The 20183-nt window shown below is 49.7% G+C and overlaps 1 protein-coding gene across 1 annotated transcript in view; it reads left to right on the forward strand.

The window, feature by feature from the left end:
- Positions 1-20177, forward strand: part of TEX28 (testis expressed 28) — a 21265-nt gene extending 1088 nt beyond the window's left edge. Inside the window, exons 2-4 of the mRNA XM_023198522.2 lie at positions 2683-3410; positions 18903-19038; positions 19657-20177. Of these exons, the coding sequence (XP_023054290.2) occupies positions 2683-3410; positions 18903-19038; positions 19657-20013 (1221 nt within the window). The 3' untranslated portion in view covers positions 20014-20177. The remainder of the gene's footprint in view (positions 1-2682; positions 3411-18902; positions 19039-19656) is intronic.
- Positions 20178-20183: the final 6 nt, after the last annotated feature.

Consider the following 20183-nt stretch of genomic DNA (forward strand, 5'->3'; position numbering starts at 1 on the left):
CTTCCTCTCTTTCTCCCTTTCTCTCTTTCTCTCTTTCTCTCTTTCTTTCTTTCTTTCTTAGATGGAGTTTTGCTCTTGTTGCCCAGGTTGGAGTGCAGTGGTGCGATCTCAGCTCACTGCAACCTCTGCCTTCTGGGTTCAAGCGATTCTCCTGCCTCAGCCTCCAGAGTAGCTGGCATTACAGGCATGTGCCACCACACCTACCTAAGTTTGTATTTTTGGTGGAGATGGGGTTTCTCCATGTTGGTCAGGCTGGTCTTGAACTCCCGACCTCAGGTGATCCTCCTGCCTCGGCCTCCCAAAGTGCTGGGATTATACGTGTGAGCCACCATGCCAGGCTTTTATTTTTTTCGAATGGGTGGGGTTTCACCCTGTTGGCCAGACTGGTCTTGAACTCCTGACCTCAAGTGATCTGCCCGCCTCGGCCTCCCAAAGTGCTGGGATTACAGGCATGAGCCACCACACCTGGCCTATATTGAACATTTAAATAGTTTTAAAACTGTGAAATCTGGCATATGTATATAAAGGTGCAGAAAACATTGATGTATGTTTTAAGAAATAATGATAAGGTGAACACACATTTAACCACTACTCAGGCCAGGCACCGCAGCCTCCACTGTCACCCCAATCATAATCACCTTCTCCCGCCCTAGTGGGAACCACCATCCTGGGGTTTCTGTTGCCAGCATCCGTGCTGCCCTTTATGCTTTCCTGCCTGCGTAGTCATCCCTACACCATATTGTTTAGTTTTGCCTGCTCTTGGAATTTGTGTAAATGGAACCATTTGTAGTATGGATTTTCTGTTTGGTTTCTTTTGTTCAGCATTATGCTTGTGAAATGCATTCATGTTTTTCAAGGCTGTAGTTCATTCTCATTGCCGTACAGTAGTATATTGTTGCATATATTACAGTTTACTTACACTTTCTGGGCCGGTGCTTTGTTGCTAGTTGTTGGATATTGGGAACATCAGTGTACTTGTCTCCTGGGAATATTGCCTACCAATGCAGTTGGTGGATCATTTGGTATGCATGTCTTCAACTTTGTGATACTGTCAAGTGCTTTTCCAAGGTGGTGGTAGTACAAATTTGCTTCCCACCAGTAATGATTGAGAGTTCCTGTTGCTCTATATCCTTGCCAACACTCATCATTGTTAGTCTGTCTGAGTTTGACCAATCTACTGGGTGCGTAGTGGTACCACTTTGCGTTTAAAAAATTGAGGTATAGGCCAGACGTGGTGGCTCACACCTGTAATCCCAGCACTTTGGGAGGCTGAGGCGGGAGGATCGCTTGAGGTCAGGAGTTGGAAACTAGCCTGGTCAACATGATGAAACCCTGTCTCTACTAATAATACAAAAGTTAGCTGGGTGTGGTGGTGCACACCTGTAATCCCAGCTACTTGGGAGGCTGAGGCATGAGAATTGCTTAAACCCGGGAGGTGAAGATTGTAGTGAGCTGAGATTGCACCACTGCACTCCAGCCTGGGTGACAGAGTGAGACTCCATCTCAAAAAAGAAAAAAAAAAAAAAAAAAAGTAGAAACAGAACAGAGGCTGCACCTGAGCTGCCCCCCACCTCCGTCTCCTAGCTCCTTGCTCTCCAGTCTGCCCTGGTGGGCTGGGTTCCGGCTATGCTGCTCTCGCCATCTTTGTTTTAGAGGTAAGAAAACTGAGCCTCAGAGCAGTTTATTAACTTGCTCAAGGTCTCAGAGTGGTAGAGCCAGGATTTGAACTGGGCTCTTTGTCAAAGGCAACGTTAACCCCCTCACCATGTGAGAGACTCATTCTTTTGTGTTACAATACAATTTTCTGCCGTAGACTGTCAGCTGTATGAGATCAAGGAATGTATCTGGCTTCTGTACCACATGGTAGGCACTCAGAATATGTGTTGAATGAGTGATTGGATGAATGAATGAACCTGTTAGGAGGCAACTCTCTGCCTAACCCTTCCCGTCTCCCTGGGAGTAGCAATACAGCAAGCTGTAAGGGTTAACGGGAATAAGTTTATTCCATAGTTTACAAGAACAGCTCGTTATAAGTAAGATCTACAATTGGTAATTTTTGGAAGAGAAAATAGGAGTGCAGTGCAAAAACAGGCAGATGTAGAAGGGAATCTGGCCACCTGTCGGTCGTAGTGAGGCACACATGTAGAGCGAGGAGTCAGACGCTGAAAAGGAGGGGAGAGGAGCCCTGAAGATGAGCATCACCTCCCCAGTCTGCGTCGGGCCCATCTTGAACGCACAAATCTTTTTTTTTTTTTTTTTTTTTTTTGGAGCCGGAGTCTCGCTCTGCCGCCCAGGCTGGAGTGCCGTGGCCGGATCTCAGCTCACTGCAAGCTCCGCCTCCCGGGTTCCCGCCATTCTCCTGCCTCAGCCTCCCGAGTAGCTGGGACTACAGGCGCCGCCACCTCTCCCGGCTAGTTTTTTTGTACTTTTTAGTAGAGACGGGGTTTCACCGTGTTAGCCAGGATGGTCTCGATCTCCTGACCTCGTGATCCGCCCGTCTCGGCCTCCCAAAGTGCTGGAATTACAGGCGTGAGCCACCGCGCCCGGCCGAACGCACAAATCTTGCACGTGTAAGTATCCATGCGTATGTGGAAGTATTTTATGGAGTCATAACGTGTCCAATTCTCTCACACTTTGCGGCTCACAGAGCACTGTATTGTGATTTCTTGTTTCCCAATGTAGGCGGAACACACCAGGAGCCCCAGCGCAACCCTCCCCTCCAATGTGCCTTCATGCAGGTCCCTGCCATCCAGCGAAGACGGCCCCAGTGGCCCTTCCAGCCTCTCAGATGGGGGCCTAGCCCACAACTTACAGGATAGTGTCAGGCACCGCATCCTCTACCTCTCGGAGCAGCTGAGAGTGGAGAAGGCCAGTCGGGATGGCAACGCCGTGAGCTACCTCAAGCTGGTGTCCGAAGCAGACCGGCACCAGGTGCCGCACATCCGGCAGGCCTTTAAGAAGGCGAACCAGCGCGCCTCTGCCACCATCGCCCAGATCGAGCACAGGCTCCGCCAGTGTCACCAGCAGCTCCAGGAGCTGGAGGAAGGCTGCAGGCCCAAGGGCTTACTGCTGATGGCAGAAAGCGACCCAGCCAACTGCGAGCCACCCAGCGAGAAGGCCCTGCTTTCAGAGCCCCCCATGCCGACTGGGGAAGACAGGCCCGTCAACCTGCCCGATGTCAGCACACCCTTCACCGAGGAGAGTCGCTTCCAGAGCTCACAGCAGGGGACGCGCTTAGAGACAGAGGATGTGGCCCGGCAACAAAACCTGATATTGCAGAAGGCAAAGGAAGAGCTGGAAGAAGCCAAGAGGTTCCACATCAGCCTCCAGGCGTCCTATCACAGCCTAAAAGAGAGGTCTCTGACTGACCTGCAGCTGTTGCTGGAGTCCCTTCGGGAGGAGAAGTGTAGGTGAGGCCTTGGCTTTGGGGACTGGAAGCAGAGGAGGAACCGCTCCCGGGAGCCACCTCTGGGAGGGTGAAAGGGAGCCAGGCCATGAGCCTGGAGAGCCAGGGTGAGGGGCCAGCTGGAAGAGCAGGTCCATGCTTCTCTTAGCGACCGGGCCCTGCCGTGGGGCGACCAGCCCTCTCCCTGCAGTCCCACACCTGCCTTGACCCTTGCTGGCCAAAATGCTCCAGCTCGGCAGCCCCTGCCAGGTGGTTGCAGCGGCACAGCGGCTGGCCTGACTCTGTGGTGGCAGGAGACAACATGGGGTGGCAAGGGTCCGGTAGACACCTGGCACTAGTTAGGGAGGTGGCGTCCTCTGGTCCCAGTCTGCCGGGAAGGTGGGAGTCAGGACCGGAGTCGCCTCGCCAGCTCTGGTCTCTTCACCCGTGCTCCTAGCTGAGCTGGGCACAGGTCGGGTCTCAGATACTTATTTCAAAAATGACTGCCTTCTGGTGAGTGCTTTCTCTGTGCCATGCAGTAGCTCGATTTTCTTTTTCTTTTTCTTTTTTTTTTTGAGACCGAGTCTCGCTCTGTCACCAGGCTGGAATGCAGTGGCACCATCTCGGCTCACTGCAACCTCCACCTCCCAGGTTCAAGCGATTCTCCTGCCTCAGCCTCCCGAGTAGCTGGCACTATAGGCGTGCACCAGCACACCCGGCTATTTGTTGTATTTTTAGTACAGGCGGGGTTTCACCATGTTGACCAGGACGGTCTCAATCTCTTGACCTCGTGATCCACCTGCCTCGGCCTCTCAAAGTGCTGGGATTACAGGCGTGAGCCACCGCACCCTGCCCTAGCTCGATTTTCTTTCCCTCTAACATAAGGCTAGGGCCTACCAATTGGGGGAAAAAAAAAAAAAGGCAAACTCAGTCTCTCAACGGATTCTCTCCATTCCGACTGGGACCGTTCTCTGGGTTTCCATGGGCCCTCAGGGGGTGCCACATTTTGTCCCCCTCGCTGCAGTCTGTGGCTAATTAACGCCAGTCCCTCCAGAGTCCTGGCTAGGGAGGCAGTGACTCCCTTAGGTGAGCCAAGATTCTCAGCATTTGCATGAAAGGAAGAACTCTGCAGTCCTTTTAGTGCCTGATGCAGGGGAAGAGGCGCGTGGGAATCATCCTCTTTAGTTTCCCCAGGGAAATTTTGCCGGTGTTTACATGGCCTAAGAATCTGTTAAAGGACAATCAAAGAATATTACAGGGCAACCACTATCAATGAGATGACTAGTCAGAGTCACAGGTGTCTCTTGGAGGTTATTTTCATAGGACATGGCAACCAAATCTAAAATCTTGGGAGCATTAAAGACCCTTTTGTCAAAATCACACTTACCCAGTCAGCTTTCTATTAAGCAACAACAGAGTTTGGTGGCAGTTACAAACTTCCCCGTATGTTTCCAAACCGTATGGGTCAATGAGAATGCTGTGCTCGGGTAAACTCTTAACCCCTCTCAAATCCGAGTCTTTCACCCCCTCTTGATACAGGGGTGACTACCGGGGAGCAGGGCAATACCTCTCCCTCCCCCTCTCAGACTTTTGCTGCAAATTCCAGAAGCCTGCACTTCTGACCCAGTACCCCCGATTGGACTGTGACATGGGATTTCTGGTTGTTTGCTGCAGCAGCGAGCCTATCCTTACTAATGTTCGTCGTGAGCAGAAAAGCAGGTCTGCAGGGCCCAAATTTGCTAGGAGGAGAAAGGGCTGACAATGATTTTTCACTGTTGTCACGGGCTCGTAACTGAGCTGGGGCACCAGGTTAAGCAGCATTGTTCTTTGGCCCTCAGACGCCTACTTTATGGTTGGGGAAGCAGAGTCTCACAGAGGCACAAGCAGCCTATGTGGATGGTAAGAGCGGACCTGAGAGCGTTTCACCACACCCTGGCTGTGTGGCTAAGTTAGATGCAGGGGACACAGGAATTCATGGCATTATAAAAACATATACTTCCGTAAAATCTTCTTCAAAGCTTTTACATGAGCTGGACGCAGAAGTGTTTCAACCAGCCAGGCCCCCTGTGACTGTTGCGTCCCCTCTGGTGCATCACAAACTGAGAATCCACACTGCAAGTCCTGTGCTATTTATCACAGTTAAATTCGTTTGCTTTCAAGAGGGCTGTAGCGGTTTTTACCATTGTGGTTTCTTTTTAATTTGGTCTTGGCATGTCTCTACTGAGAGTGGCCATAGCCGAGATACCCAGTCTGTAGGAGATCCCTGACCCATGGGATCGTTAGGTTCGGATGTGTGTGTCAGGGGAGCCACAATGAGGAGGCAGATGAAAACGCATGAAACAGCGACATGGGCTGGGCGCGGGGGCTCACGCCTGTAATCCTAGCACTTTGGGAGGTTGAGGTGGGCAGACTGCTTGAGCTCAGGAGTTTGAGACCAGCCTGGGCAACATAGCGAGACGTTGTATCCACAAAAAATTCAAAGAAATTAGCTGGGCGTGATGGCGCGTGCCTGTAGTCACAGCTACTCAGGAGGCTGAACGGGAGCGGGAATCCCTTGAGCCTGGGAGGTTGAGACTGCAGTGAGTCATGATTGCACCACTGCACTCCATCCTGGGTGACAGAGCGAGACCCTGTGTCAAAAAACAAACAAACAAACAAACAAACAAAACGGAAAAAAGAAATGTATGACTCAGATCGCAGAGACGTTAGGTGTGCTGATGGGAGGCAGAGGGGAAGTCTGGATGCAGCAGGGAGCTGATTGAACTCATCAGTTGTGCAAGAGCGAAGCCCAGAACGAAGGGCGGGGAAACTTCCGGGGCTGTGCCTGTATTAAGGTCGCGGGGTGTGAAGGGATCCCACAGGCTTTCCTGCGGGGGTTGCGGTTGGCTGGTTTAAAGAAAACATGCACAAAGGAGGAAACTGATTTACATGACTCTGGTGTTGAGCATTAGGTTTTATCGTGGTCAGCAGCCATGGAATGTGTTGGGTTTTGGGTCAGTGAGGTGAGGACCACGTGGGCTATATCGCAAACAATCACATGGTAGGGAGGGATGGGTGTTATCTGGGGCAAAGGTGACAGGGTACAACTGCTAAAGTTGGATGCTGAGGCAGCAACTGTATTAAACACATTTATGACAAACACTTTAAAAAATTGGTGTAGAATTCACACAATTTCACATAATGTGAAATTAACCATTTGGAAGCATGTAATTCAGTGCATTAAGTACATCTGCAGTGTGGGCCAACCGTCACATCTGTACAGTTGTCTAACATTTTCATCACCCCAGAAGGAGACCTCCAGACTCACTGTGCAGTCACTCCTAGCCTCGGCTCCAGGCGTTCCCTAATCTGCTTTCTGTCTCCGTGGGTTTGCCTCTTCTGGACTTTTCATATAAATGGGACCACACGATATGTGGGCTTTTGTGTCTAGCTTCTTCCACTGTTTTCAAGGTTCATTCATGTTGTAGCATGTATCAGTACTTCATTCTCTTGATGGCTGACTTATATTCCAGTCCGTGGGTAGACCACATTTTGTTTATCTGTCCGTCGGTGGATGGAGGTTTGAGTTGTTTCTACCTTTTGGCTATTGTGAGAAGCCCTGCCCTGAACACTCACATACATGCCACTTATTTGAACACCAGTTTTCAATTCTTTGGGGTCTGTAATCAGGAGTAGAATTGCTGGACCCTGTGGTGACTCCAGGTGTAACGTTTAGAGGAGTCTTCCCACAGCAGCCGCGCCGCTCCACCTTCCCACCAGCGATGCTGAAGGCTTCCAGTTGCCTCACCTCCTTGCCAACATTTGTCGTTATCCTTTTTTTTTTTTCCCAACAGATGTCACTGTGAAGTGGTATCTCATTATGAGGGCTGGCTTTCTTTTTTATTTTTCCTGAGTCTTTGGATAGGCAAAAGTTCGTTTTCTTTCTTTCTTTCTCTTTCTCTCTCTCTTTCTCTCTCTCTCCTTCCTTCCTTCCTTCCTTCCTTCCTTCTTTCTTTCTTTCTTTCTTTCTTTCTTTCTTTCTTTCTTTCTTTCTTTTTCTTTTCCACTCTTTCTTTCTCTCTTATTCTCTTTCTTTCTTTCATTCGTTTTTTTTTTTCAGGGTCTCTGTTGCCCAGGCTGGAGCGCAGTGACACAATCATAGTTCACTGCAGCCTTGAACTCCTGGGCTCAAACGATCTTCCTGCCTCATCCTCCCGAGTAACTGGGAGTACAAAGCATGTGCCACCATGCCTGGCTAACTTTTAAAAAATTATTTGTAGAGATGGGATCTTGCTATGTTGCCCAGGCTGGTCTTGAACACCTGGCCATGGCCTCCCCAAGTGCTGGGGTTACAGACGTGAGCCACCGTGCCTGGCCAGTTCTTACTTTTTAATGCATTTTTAAAATTGATTGTGGTTAAAAAAAAAAAAAAGGCAACACAATATATTCTTTTTGATTCTGCAACGTGCAGGGTCTCTATCACAGCAACAATTAGACTCAGGAGGCTTGGGGCTGGGCTAGTGGCCCTGGGGTCTCCTCCTTCATGAGGTCTGGGTTTGTGGGTCCTTGCCGAGGACATTCCTGGGCCCTGGAAGGACTGTGACTGCTTCTGCTGGAGTTGCTTGCAGGCCCCTGGTAACTCTCCCCTCTGTGTGCTGAGGAGAAGCAGGGGCGTCGTGAACTTGATGATTCTGGATGGAAGGGTCTTTGCCAAGCTTCTCTTTCTTTCTTGTGGAAATAGGGGGAGCTTCAGATCTCCAAGAAGATGCACAGTGAGTGGCCTGTCTCCTCAGCACAAGCCAGTCTCCTGGGGGACCAGAAGGCCCCGGTTCCTCAGCGTCTCTGTGGGTCAGGAGGAAAGAAGGCTTGAGAAACTCAGAAAATGTTCATTGGTAGAAGAGATGGCACCCAAGGAAGGCATGTGGAGCCTTCAAGTGAAAGTCTCGACTGGCCAGGTCTCATCTGGGCACCTTGCATGGAGAGTTGCAGGAGACCCCCTCTAGCCTCCTAATGAGCCAGGGGACTCTGGGAGGGTCTGGGGGTCCTTCTCCCTCTCTTGCAGGATGCGCAGCGGACTTCTGCTTGATGGTGAAAGGCAGTCAGGTTTCAGGCTTGGCCCCATAGACAGGGCATGGACAAGTCCTGGAGTTGGGGGTGTGGTGCCAGCAAAACCATCTTTACTCTCTGGGGTCCATAGCCAGTCCCAGCCTGCCCAGCCCCACCCTCCTCCTTCACCTTTGTAGCCCTAGTGGTCAATGCCTGGGGTAGATGGGTTGCTGGGACATCTTTGTTCTTTGCTGCATGAGTAAAATGGTCCCAGGAGAAAACCCGACGGTGAGGAGGACACTGCTTCTTTTTTTTTCTTTTTTATGAGATGGAGTCTCACTCTGTCGCCCAGGCTGGAGTGCAGTGGCGCGATCTCGGCTCACTGCAATCTCTGCCTCCCTGGTTCAAGCGATTCTCCTGCCTCAGCCTCCCGAGTAGCTGGGATTACAGGCGCCCCCCAGCATGCCTGGCTACTTTTTTGTATTTTTTAGGAGAGATGGGATTTCGCCATGTTGACCAGGCTGGTCTCGAACTCGTGACCTCAAGTGATCCACTTGCCTCGGCCTCCCAAAGTGCTGGGGTTAGAGGCGTGAGCCACCACACCTGGCTGGAAGACACTGCTTCTTACCCCATTTCTAGTTCCCTAGACCTGCCTTGGCATCACCTCATTGAAGGCTCCTCTTGGTGACAAGGAACTGGCTTATTTGGAAACAGGATCATTGCGGATGTGATGAGTTAGATTTGGATGAGGTCATTCTGCAGAAGGGTGGGCCCTAATGCAATGTGACCTGTGTCCTGGAAGAAAAGGGAGACGGAGACACAGACACACCCAGAGGGAGAACGCCACGTGGAGACAGAGGCCGAGGCTGACCTGCCGTGGCAGAAGCCAAGGAAGCCTGCAGATGGGCAGCAGAGCAGAAGCTGGGACAGAGGCCCCGAGTGGAGGCGCCTTCTCAGTCCTCAGCAGGAGCCCAATTCCGCCTGCACCTTCCTCTCGGACTGCTGGACCCCCAGCCCGGAGAGAGGCCGTCCCTGCTGGGAAAGCCACTCAAAGTTTGTAACGCTTTGTGATGGCAGCCACAGGAAACTCCCACACTCAGCTTGTCCTTTAGGCTCTGCTCTGATGTCCTCTCCTCAAAGGGACTTCCCAGGCTACCACGTTCAAATGGCCTCTTCTTTTATTCTTTTGGAGGTGGGGTTTTTTGAAGTAAAGTTTTTTTTTTTTTTTTTTGACGGAGTTTTGCTCTTGTTGCCTAGACTGGAGTGCAATGGCGCGATCTTGGCTCACTGCAACCTCTGCCTCCTGAGTTCAAGCGATTCTCCTGCCTCAGCCTCCCGAGTAGCTGGGATTGCAGGCATGCACCACCACGCCTGGCTAATTTTGTATTTTTAGTAGAGATGGGGTTTCTCCATGTTGGTCACGCTGGTCTCCAACTCCCGACCTCAGGTGATCCACCCACCTCAGCCTCCCAAAGTGCTGGGATGACAGGCGTGAACCACTGCGCCTGGCCTTTTTGAGGTGAATTTTATACAGTGAAATTGCATTTAAGTTTAGGCATACAGTTTAACGAGTTTTGACAAAGGTTTGCACCTGGGCAACTAAAATCCCAGTAAAGAGCTTTGCCACCACCCCAGACAGTACCCTCACGCCCTCTTCCAGTGAACACCCGTCTCCCATAATCGGCCACTGTTCTGGTTTCTGTCACTCTAGCTTGGCCTCCTCTTGAACTTCATGTAAGTGGAATCGCACGGCACGCAGTGCTTTGCGTCTGGCTGCTTTCGCTCCGTGGAATTGTTTTGAGATCCGCCCAAGCTGTGTGAGTAGCTCATGGCTTCGTATTGCTTGGCAGCATTCCATTGCATGGAGACACTGCAGGTTGCTTATGCCCTGGTCCGCTGCCAGCTGGGCGAGTGAATAAAGCTGCTGTGAACGTTCTCGCACAAGTCTTTCTGTGAACATATGCTTTCATATATGGAATTGCTTGATGACAGGGAAGTGTTACGTGTCTTAGTCCCACTTTCTGGTGCTGTAACAGAGTACCACAGGCTGGGTAGTTTATAAAGAAAGGAAGTTCAATGTCAAGGCGCTGGCAGCTGGTGAGGACCTTTGTACTGCATCATCCTATGGCAGAAGGCAGAAGGGCAAGAGGGCGTGAGAAAGCGAGCGGGGGCCAAACTTTCACAATAACAATATTAATATCAATCCCCTCTTACCAGTCCCACCCCTTAACACCATCACATGGCCATTAAATTTCAACGTGAGTTTTGGGGGGACATGCACACCATAGCAGTATGCTTAACTTTTTAAGAAAGAGGAAGGCCGGGCGCGGTGGCTCACGCTTGTAATCCCAGCACTTTGGGAGGCCGAGGTGGGTGGATCACTTGAGGTCGGGAGTTGGAGACCAGCCTGACCAACATGGAGAAACCCTGTCTCTACTAAAAATACAAAATTAGCCGGGCGTGGTGGCACATGCCTGTAATCCCAGCTACTCAGGAGGCTGACGCAGGAGAATCGCTTGAACTCAGGAGGCGGAGGTTGCAGTGAGCCGAGCCGAGCCGAGATCGTGCCATTGCGCTCCAGCCTGGGCAGCGAGTGAAACTCCATCTGGAAAAAAAAAAAAAAAAAACAACCAGAGGAACGGTTTTCCGACATGGTTATACCATCTTACAGTCCCGCTAGGAGTGTGTAAGAGTTCCAGTTGCCAACGTTTGGCAAGATCAGTCTTTTAAATTTCAGCCTCTTAAGTTTAGCCACAACTTGGTGAAATTAGACTCCAAAATTTCATCACCCTAGCCCATGTTCTCTCAGCCTTGGCACTGTTGACATTTTGGACCAAATGATTCTCTGTTGTGTGGGGCTGTCCTGTATATTCTAGCATGATGAGCAGCATCCCTGGTCTCCAATTACTTGATGCCAGTGGTGCAGTGAATTAATTTCCTGATGGTGCCGTGACAAATTGCCCCCAACTTCATGGCTTAAAATAATAGAAAGTTATTCTCTCACTGTCTTGGAGGCTAGAAGGCTGAAATCAGTTTCACTGGGCTGAAATCAGGCGAGGACACACTCTCATTGGAGGCTCTAGGGGACAAACTGATCTTTGCCTCTTCCAGTTTCTGGTGGCTGCCAAATTCCTTAATTTTGTGGTCACATCATTCCAGTCCTGAAGGCCAGCATCTTCAAACCTGTGTTCTGTCTTCACATGACATTCTCTTCTGTGCCTGTCTAATGTCCTTTTGCTTCTCTCTCATACATGTGATTGCATTTAGGGCCCACCAGGATAATCTGGGATAATCTTTGCATCTCAATACCCTTAAACTCACCACTTCTGGAAAGCCCCCTTTTTTGGTCATAGAAGGTAACATTCACAGTTTCCAAGGATTATGACATAGATATCTTTTGCAGGGGGGCCTTTTTTTTTTTTTCCTTTTTAGACAGAGTCTTGTTCTGTCACCCAGGCTGGAGTGCAGTGGCACGATCTTGGCTCACTGCAATCTCCACCTCCTGGGTTCAGGCAATTCTCCTGCCTCAGCTTCCCAAGTAGCTGGGACTACAAGCACGTGCCACCACACCCAACTAATATTTTATATTTTTAATAGAGACGGGATTTCACCATGTTGCCCAGGCTGGTCTTGAACTCCTGAGCTCAGGCAGTCTGCCCACCTCAGCCTCACAAAGTGCTGGAGTTACAGATGTGAGCCACCGTGCCCAGCCCAGGGGGGCAATTTTAGCCTATCATGCCCCACCTATTTGTAACAACCAGAAATGTCTCTCCAGAGATTGCCAAATGTCCCTTGGAGAGGAGGGGAGCAAATTGGCCCTGGTTGAGAACCACTATTCTAGCCCATGAAACTAGTGGGTGTGACCCTGTCTCTGATGATTAATAGTGTTGAACCCCTTTTCATGTGCTTATCAGCCAACAAGTCTTTGGCTTGTTTTCAACTTGGATTGTTTTTTCATTGTTGAGTTGTCAGAGCTCTTTATATACTCTGGACCAACCTTTGTCACTCCCCTACTTTTTCCTTTCTCGCACCGCTCACCACCCAAACTGCTCTCCCTTGTGTAGGTATTCATTTGTGTTGTATTGTTCTCGTCAACATATCAGCACATTCAGGTTGGCCAGTGTGTCCGAGTGACTGCCCAAAGACATGTTGACACGTGATGGCTGTTCTGTGAGTACCTGTTTCATGGATCAATCTGGGTGCTTCTTTTCCTCCCTTCCTGAACGGACGCAGCTCGCCCTCTGGGCTGCTTTCCTCCTCCACGTATGCCAGAACTCCATCTGCTGTGTCTTGGGAACATCAGGGCAGGGTCAGGAGGGCTGCTTCTGGATTTAGGCCTGACCTAGCCTCCTCTCTGCCAGGTATTTCCTGAATTACCTGGGACGAGGTGCTTCAAGTTTGCAATCCTCAGTTTCCATATCTGTAACATGGAGGTAATAATGATCCCACTATTGTTGGAACTGTTGTGAGTATTAATTAATACTTGTGTGTAAGCCCCAAGTAGATGCTGATGGAACTGAATTTACAATTCCTTTCTGCTCCCTATCTGCAAACTAAGTCCTTGATAGATTGTAAAGAAAAATTGGGCCAGATGTAGTGGCTTGTGACTGCAATCCCAGTGCTTTGGGAGGTCGAGGCAGGAGGATTGCTTGAACCCAGGAGTTTGAGACCAGCTTGGGTAACAAAGTGAGACCATATCTCTGCAAAAAAATTTAAAAGTATTAACCGGACTTGGTGGCACATGCCTGTAGTCCCTCCTACTTGGGAGGCTGAGACAGGAGGTTCGCTTGAGCCTGAGAGTTTTATGTTGCAGTGAGGTATGATTGTGCCACAGTACTCCAGCCTGGGTGATAGAGGACAGAGTGAGACCTTGTCTCAATTAAAAAAAAAAAAAAAAAAAAAAGGAAAGAAAAAAGTTGTTAATGGCTTTTTCTTTTTTCTTTTCTTTTTTTTTTTTTGAGATGGTGTCTTACTCTGTTGCCCAGGCTGGAGGGAGTGCAGTGACTCAATCTCAGCTCACTGCGACCTCTGCGTCCCGGATTCAAGTGATTCTCCTGTCTCAGCCTCTTGAGTAGCTGAGATTACAGCATGCACCACCATGCCCAGCTAATTTTTGTGTTTTTTAGTAGAGACAGGGTTTCATCATGTTGGCCAGGCTGGTCTCCAACTCCTAATCTCAAATGATCCACCCGCCTTGGCCTCCCAAAGTGCTGTGATTACAGGGGTGAGCCACCACTCCCCGGCCAATGACTCTTGATAAATTCATCAATGGAGCACCCTAGGTTGATGAGCTCGGGGATTTGGCCAAGATCTCGACCTGACCCTGCCTTCCTCTTCTTTCCCTGAGTCAGTGCCTCCTGGGCTTGTCATTCTTGCTGCCCTCTCCTCTCCACAGCATTCCAATGCCCCACTACCCCTTACTCTGGTTGTCTGTCATTTTCTAGCAGCTTCTGTAGGACCGCCTCCACACATCTGATGGTCTTGTCCATCTCTCATTCATAAGTTGCTGGTAGAGGTTCAGAGATAAGAAGCTGCTCAAGTCAGAAAGCAGATTGGTGGTTGCCAGGGACTGGGGTGATGGGAATGGGGAGTGACTGCTAAATGGTATTTTTTCGAGGGGGTGATGAAAATGTCTTGGAACTATTTTTTTTTTTTTTTTCTGAGACGGAGTCTTGCTCCGTTGCCAGGCTGCAGTGCAGTGGCGTGATCTCGGCTCACTGCAACCTCTGCCTCCCAGGTTCAAGCGATTCTCCTGCCTCCGCCTCCCGTGTAGCTGGGACTAGAGGCGTGCACCACCATGCCCAGCTAATTTTTGTATTTTCAGTAGAGACGGGGTTTCACCATGTTGGCCAGGATGGTCTTGATCTCTTGACCTCATGATCCGCCCGCCTCGGCCTCTCAAAGTGCTGGGATCACCGGCGTGACTGCAGCCGGCCAATGTCTTGGAACTATTAATAGCCATGGTGGTTGCACAACACCACATGTGCTAAATGCCACTGAATCGTTCACCTTAAAATCATTCATTTTATGTTACATGAAATTTACCTCAATAAAAATTGAATAAAAAAGAAGCTGCTCAGGTGCCGAGTAGGCAAAAGTTTCACTCTTGCTTTGTATTTCTGGCTGTATCCACAAGTGGGCAGTCATGAAATTTTCTTATAGCCTTCTGCCATATTGAAAATGCCCTGAAGTGAATATGCCAGGTCTCCATGCTTTTTTTTCCCTTCTGGACACCAGGTCCTTGCGGGCATCCAGACCCTAGCTCCTCTGTCCCAAGGATGTTCTGGTATGTTTTGCTTTCAGACAAGGCTTGGAGATAACAGGCTATGGTTACTAGAGACTTCACTGTTGCTCTGTGACCTCTCAGCCCCAGGGATCCAGTCTCGGGCTGACTTTCCTCAAGGTATCTGCTTAGGCCTTTGTTGCAGGCTCAGGTCGTGTTAACTTGAAGGCACAAGAACTTCCATTTTTTCCCCGACTTCTCCTCCACGTCAGAGCATCCTGCATCTTTGGATCTCTGAGGAGGTCTGACCTAAGGTCTGAGCTGCTCTCTGAACTGGTTCCTCTCATCCCTATTGTGTTGAAGCAAAGCACAGACATTACATCAGTTCATCTGTAAATATTTCAGTGTGAACCTGAAATACGGATCATTTTGTTAATGTAGCCTAAATACCATACCAAAAATGTTTTAAAACAAGTCCACAATGTTAAATATGGAGTCACTGTCACCTGATTGCCTCACACATGCCAGCATTCCTTTTTATTTCTGAAGGAATTTTCTTTTTTTTTTTTTTTTTTTTGTGAGACGTAGTCTCACCCTGTCGCCCAGATTGGAGTGTAATGGTGAGATCTCGGCTCACTGCAACTTCTGCCTCCCGGGTTCAAGCGATTCCCCTGCCTCAGCCTCCGGAGTAGCTGGGATTACAGGCATGTGCCACCACGCCCGGCTAATTTTTGTATTTTTAGTAGAGACGGGGTTTCACCATATTGGCCAGGTCTTGAACTCCTGACCTCGTGATCCGCCCGCCTCGGCCTCCCAAAGTGCTGGGATTCCAGGCGTGGGCCACCGCGCCCGGCCCTGAAGGATATTTTTTGCCGGACATAGAATTCTAAGTTGGCACTAAATTTTTGGAAATAATAAGCATTTGGAACAAATCATTCCCTTCTGACTTCCATGGTTTCTGTTGAAAAGGCAGCTGCCAGTCTTCTTGTTGCTCCTCGGATCACAGTTTTGTTTTCCTCAAGCTCCTTTTAAGATCTTTTCTGTTTCGTTGTTGTTTAGTGGTTTTGCTATGATGACGTTTGGTGTGATTTTCTTTCTCGTGTTTTGTGCCGCTGACTCTCCCCTTGGTGTGATTTTCTGTGCATTCATCCTGCTTAGGGTTCGCATTGCTACTTGGGTTTATGGCTTGATGTCTTTTGTCAGTTTTGGAAATTTTCAGCCATTGTATCTTCAAATGTGGATTCTGCCCTAGTCCCTCATTTCTCCCCTTCTGAGGCCCCAGTTACATGTATGTTCGACCTTTCCACTGTATCCCTACATCCTCTGGGTTCCTGTGTGAGGCGTCCTGGTGATTTTCCATCCACTTTGGCTTCTGTTTTGTTGGCTCCTCCCGCAGCTCCCTAGGGCCCCTTGCTTTGGCACATTTGCTCAGAGCGAGCTCATCCATCCTGGCCACATGCGTCGATTGCCCGCGGGCTATTGACCCCTCCTCCAGCTGTTTCTCCATCTCAGACTTTTCCTCCAAGTTGCGGGCCATGATTAGGTTGTAGCTCAATTTGCCAAAAGCAAATTCTCAGAAATGATCAAGAATATACTCTTTCTGGCTGGGCCCAATGGCTCACGCCTGTAATCCCAGCACTTTGGGAGGCCGAGGCAGGCGGGTCAGCAGAGGTCAGGAGTTGGAGACCAGCCTGGCCAACATGGTGAAACCCTGTCTCTATTAAAAATACAAAAATTAGCCGGGCATGATGGCACATGCCTGCAGTCCCAGCTACTCAGGAGGCCGAGGCAGGAAAATCACTTGAACCCGGGAGGCGGAGGTTGCAGTGAGCCAAGATTGTGCCACTGCACTCCAGCCTGGGCAAACAGAAGGAGATCCGTCTGAAAATGTAAAAATAAAAATACACTCTTTTGAAAAAGAAAAAATAAATAAAGTTTACAACACTTTTTGTTGGAGAGGGTGGTCTTAACACCTTTGGTCTGTCTTGAGGGTGTCTGGGTTGACTGGTCATCGTTTTGTCTTCATAAGAGCATTCTCCAGAGTTGTCCATTTGCCTCTGTGACTGTAGGAGTTGGAGAGAGAGGGGTCCTTGACCAAGGAAGAGAAGGGAGCGTGGCTGCCAGAGGGCCAGGAGATGGGGGCCAGGGAGAAGGGGAGACTGAGAGAATATCCTTATGAAAATATTGTTTGTTAACATCTGAATAGGCTATTCAGGAATGCATTCAAAAATATCTTCATGTGTCTTTATCTACACATTGATGAAGATTGACTTCATATTCCTGAGGACACTTAAAATCTTGAATGTTCTCGCAGCTGAATCATTCAGGTAAATGGAAGGACAGTAATGAGGAATCTATTTTCGGGGTGACCATCCTGCCGACCCACTCCTTCTCTCTGTGAGCAGTAGCCTAGTCCGTGTTGTCCACCGACTCTCTTCTTAACAGGGACCTGGGGCAGAGGCAAATGGAACATTCCTTGAAATGCTGCGAGGAACCGGCTTTTGACAAATTGGCTTTCAACAAATGAGCTGCCAGCTTATTCAGTGCCCAGGGGATTTCTCCGTGTGGGTGTTGGTCAAGTCCTTGGAGCGGGACCAAATAGAAGTCGTCACCGTTTTCCCCATCACTGTCAGCACCACCGTTTAGATCTCTTGCACCTGAGGCCTGCCGCCACCCTCCTGGGCCTCCTGGGGCAGCAGCCCTGCCAGTCTATGGGTTCCATCGCTCTCCGGTGCCTTCTCTCTTCTACGTGAGCGGTGGTGCCAGAGCCCCCTCACTGGCCCCCTGGCCTCTGTCCTTCTGGCCTGTTCTTTGTGGTGCCAAAAGAGGAACTTTGAAGGAGTTTTAAAATTATGAAGTATTTCAAGCACAGGGAAAATGTACAGGATAACATAATGAACAGCCCCAGCTTTCTGAAATCTTAACGTTTGCCATATTCACTTCAAATCTTACTTTTTTTTTAGGAAATAAAACTTGAAAATATTCAGCTGAAGTCCTCATTACCCCTTTCCAGCACCACCTTCCTTCCTTGCTATTCTGGCCTTGCTATACCGGCCTTGCCATTCTCATCTGGGTGCTTATCTTTTCCATGCATGGTTTTATACTTTTACTACTTATATAATTATATACACAACAGGGAGTGATTGTTTTCTTTCAGAGATGGGGTCTCACTCTGCTGCCCAAGCTGGAGTGCGGTGGCGTGATGGCAGCTCACTGCAGCCTCGAACTCCTGGGCTCAAGAGATCCTCCTGCCTCAGCCTCCAGAGTAGCTGGGACTACAGGCACGTGCCACCACACCCAGATAATTGAAAAATTTTTTTGTAGGGACAGGGTCTCACTGTGTTGCCCAGGCTGGTCTTGAATTCCTCCTGGCCTCAAACAATCCTCTTGCCTTGGCCTCCCAAAGTGCTGGGATTGCAACTGTGAACCACTGTACCTGGCCTGCTTGTGTTTTTTTAACAGCTCTATTGAGATATAATTTACATATTATAAAATGCACCATTATAACTACATTTCAATGGTTTTTAGTAAATTTACTGAGTTGTGCAACTATTGCCATGATTCACTTTTTTCTTTTTGTTTAAATAACAGCTCTATTGAGCTATAATTCACATCCCATAAAATTCACCAATTTAAAGTGGACAATTCACTGGTTTTTAGTATATTCACAGAGTTGTTCAACCATCACCACTATCTAATTCCACAGTATTTTTATCAGCCCCAAAGCAACCCCGTGCTCATTAGCAGCCACTGCCTATCCCCCACCCCCAGCCCCTGGCACCCACTAATCTGCTTTCTGTCTCTATGGATTTGTCTATTCTGGACATTTCGTAATTAGTGGAATCGTACTGGAATCTGTGGTCTTTTGTGACTTTTCAATCCTTATAGTCACCATGTTTCTATAGAGTAACTGCAGTCTAAACTTCGTACTCCACACTGGTCCTGGGGGATTTGTGGAATTGATGGGCACCCACGGATAGTTCACACTGTCATTTCGACAACTTTTAGTCTATGGCTATTCTTGTAAAGCTGTTACAAAAGAGTAACTACATATAAAACATATATGAATATTGGTGTGCGTGTGGCTGGTGTGTGTTTGGGTTGTTCCCCGGCAGACCTGGAGCGGGAGGCAGTCTTTCCCTAGAGCCTGGGGAGGGAGGAGGAAGGCAGAAGCTGAACCCGAATCTAGTCTAGGTCAGGGCTGCTCGCTGTTGGCATGAACTCTGGGTGAGGTACCGAAGGAATCTTACTTTCTCTTTTGCTCCCAAGACAAGCGTTGATGGAAGAATGGGTGAATGATCGCCTGCAGGGACACCTGAATGGGATTTACAACCTCAAACACAATCTGGCCTGCAGCGAAGAGAGAATGGCCTATCTATCCTATGAGACAGCCAAGGAAATATGGGTACGAACCTCCTGGGGGAGCCTTGGGAGAAGACTGGAGGGATGAGCGAATCCATTCTGATACCCCCAAACCAAAGCAAGACACTCGAGCTGCCCCCACCTGAGTGTTCAATGGCCACATACACATTTGTTTCAGAGCTAGCAGCATCTGACCTTTACACGCACGCTCTGCTTCCCACCATCTGGCTTAGCTGCTTTTGCCACTCTGGTGCTGCAGTGCTCACCCGTGAGCCTCTGACTCGGGAGATCTGGGGTGGAGCTGCTGCTGCTGCTGCGGCTGCGGGTGTAGGGAGCATCCTCTCAGAACCCCTCCTTAGACCTGGCTTCCCTCTCCTCACTGTTCCATTTCCATAGCGCCCACCCCCGTCCCTGGGTAGTTGTGTCTTGACCAGGTCCTCAGCTTCGGGAGACAGTGGATGGGGGAGTGCGGCTGGGTCGGATGAAGCTTTCCCAGTTGCTGGAGAGCCTGTGCCCTCCCCTCTGCCCTGGATGTGCGCTAGGCTCTCTGCTTGCCTCCTTGAATACCCACCCCACAGTGCTTGCTGCTCACCCCTAGGAACTCAATAAACGACCACAGTTCCGTGCTGACTTCTGGTGCGTGCATTTTCGTCTCCTGCAGGAGATCATGGAGACCTTCAAGAGCCGAATATCCAAGCTGGAGATGCTACAGCAAGTCACCCAACTGGAGGCAGCAGAGCACCTCCAAAACCGTCCCCCGAAGATGTTGTTCAAGTTCGTGAGTCTGCTCCTCTCACTGGCAACCGTCCTCTTGGTCCTTGTCTCCACCTTGTGTGCCTGGCCCTCATCACTGATCACCTCACGCCTGTGCACTTGCACCACCCTGATGCTGATTGGGCTTGGGGTACTGGCCTGGCAGAGGCGGCACGCCATCCCTGCCACAGACTGGCCGGAATGGGTCTCCTCCAGGTGTAGACTGTACTCCAAGAACTCTGGGCCTCCAGCACATGGACCTTAAGGGGCCAGGAGGGCCACCTGCCTTAGCTTACTAGCTCCCTCCCTCCTCCTGGGTGTCGAGGGCATCCAGCAAGCCCTCCCCAGACAGCCCCTCCACAGCTCTTGCTTGCCGATTATGTAACCACCAGCCTGGTGAAATGGATATAGACGCCCACCTGCCTCACACTTCCG

Source organism: Piliocolobus tephrosceles, chromosome 12, assembly GCF_002776525.5.
Source record: "Piliocolobus tephrosceles isolate RC106 chromosome 12, ASM277652v3, whole genome shotgun sequence".
In the NCBI taxonomy this organism is placed as follows: Eukaryota; Metazoa; Chordata; class Mammalia; order Primates; family Cercopithecidae; genus Piliocolobus; species Piliocolobus tephrosceles.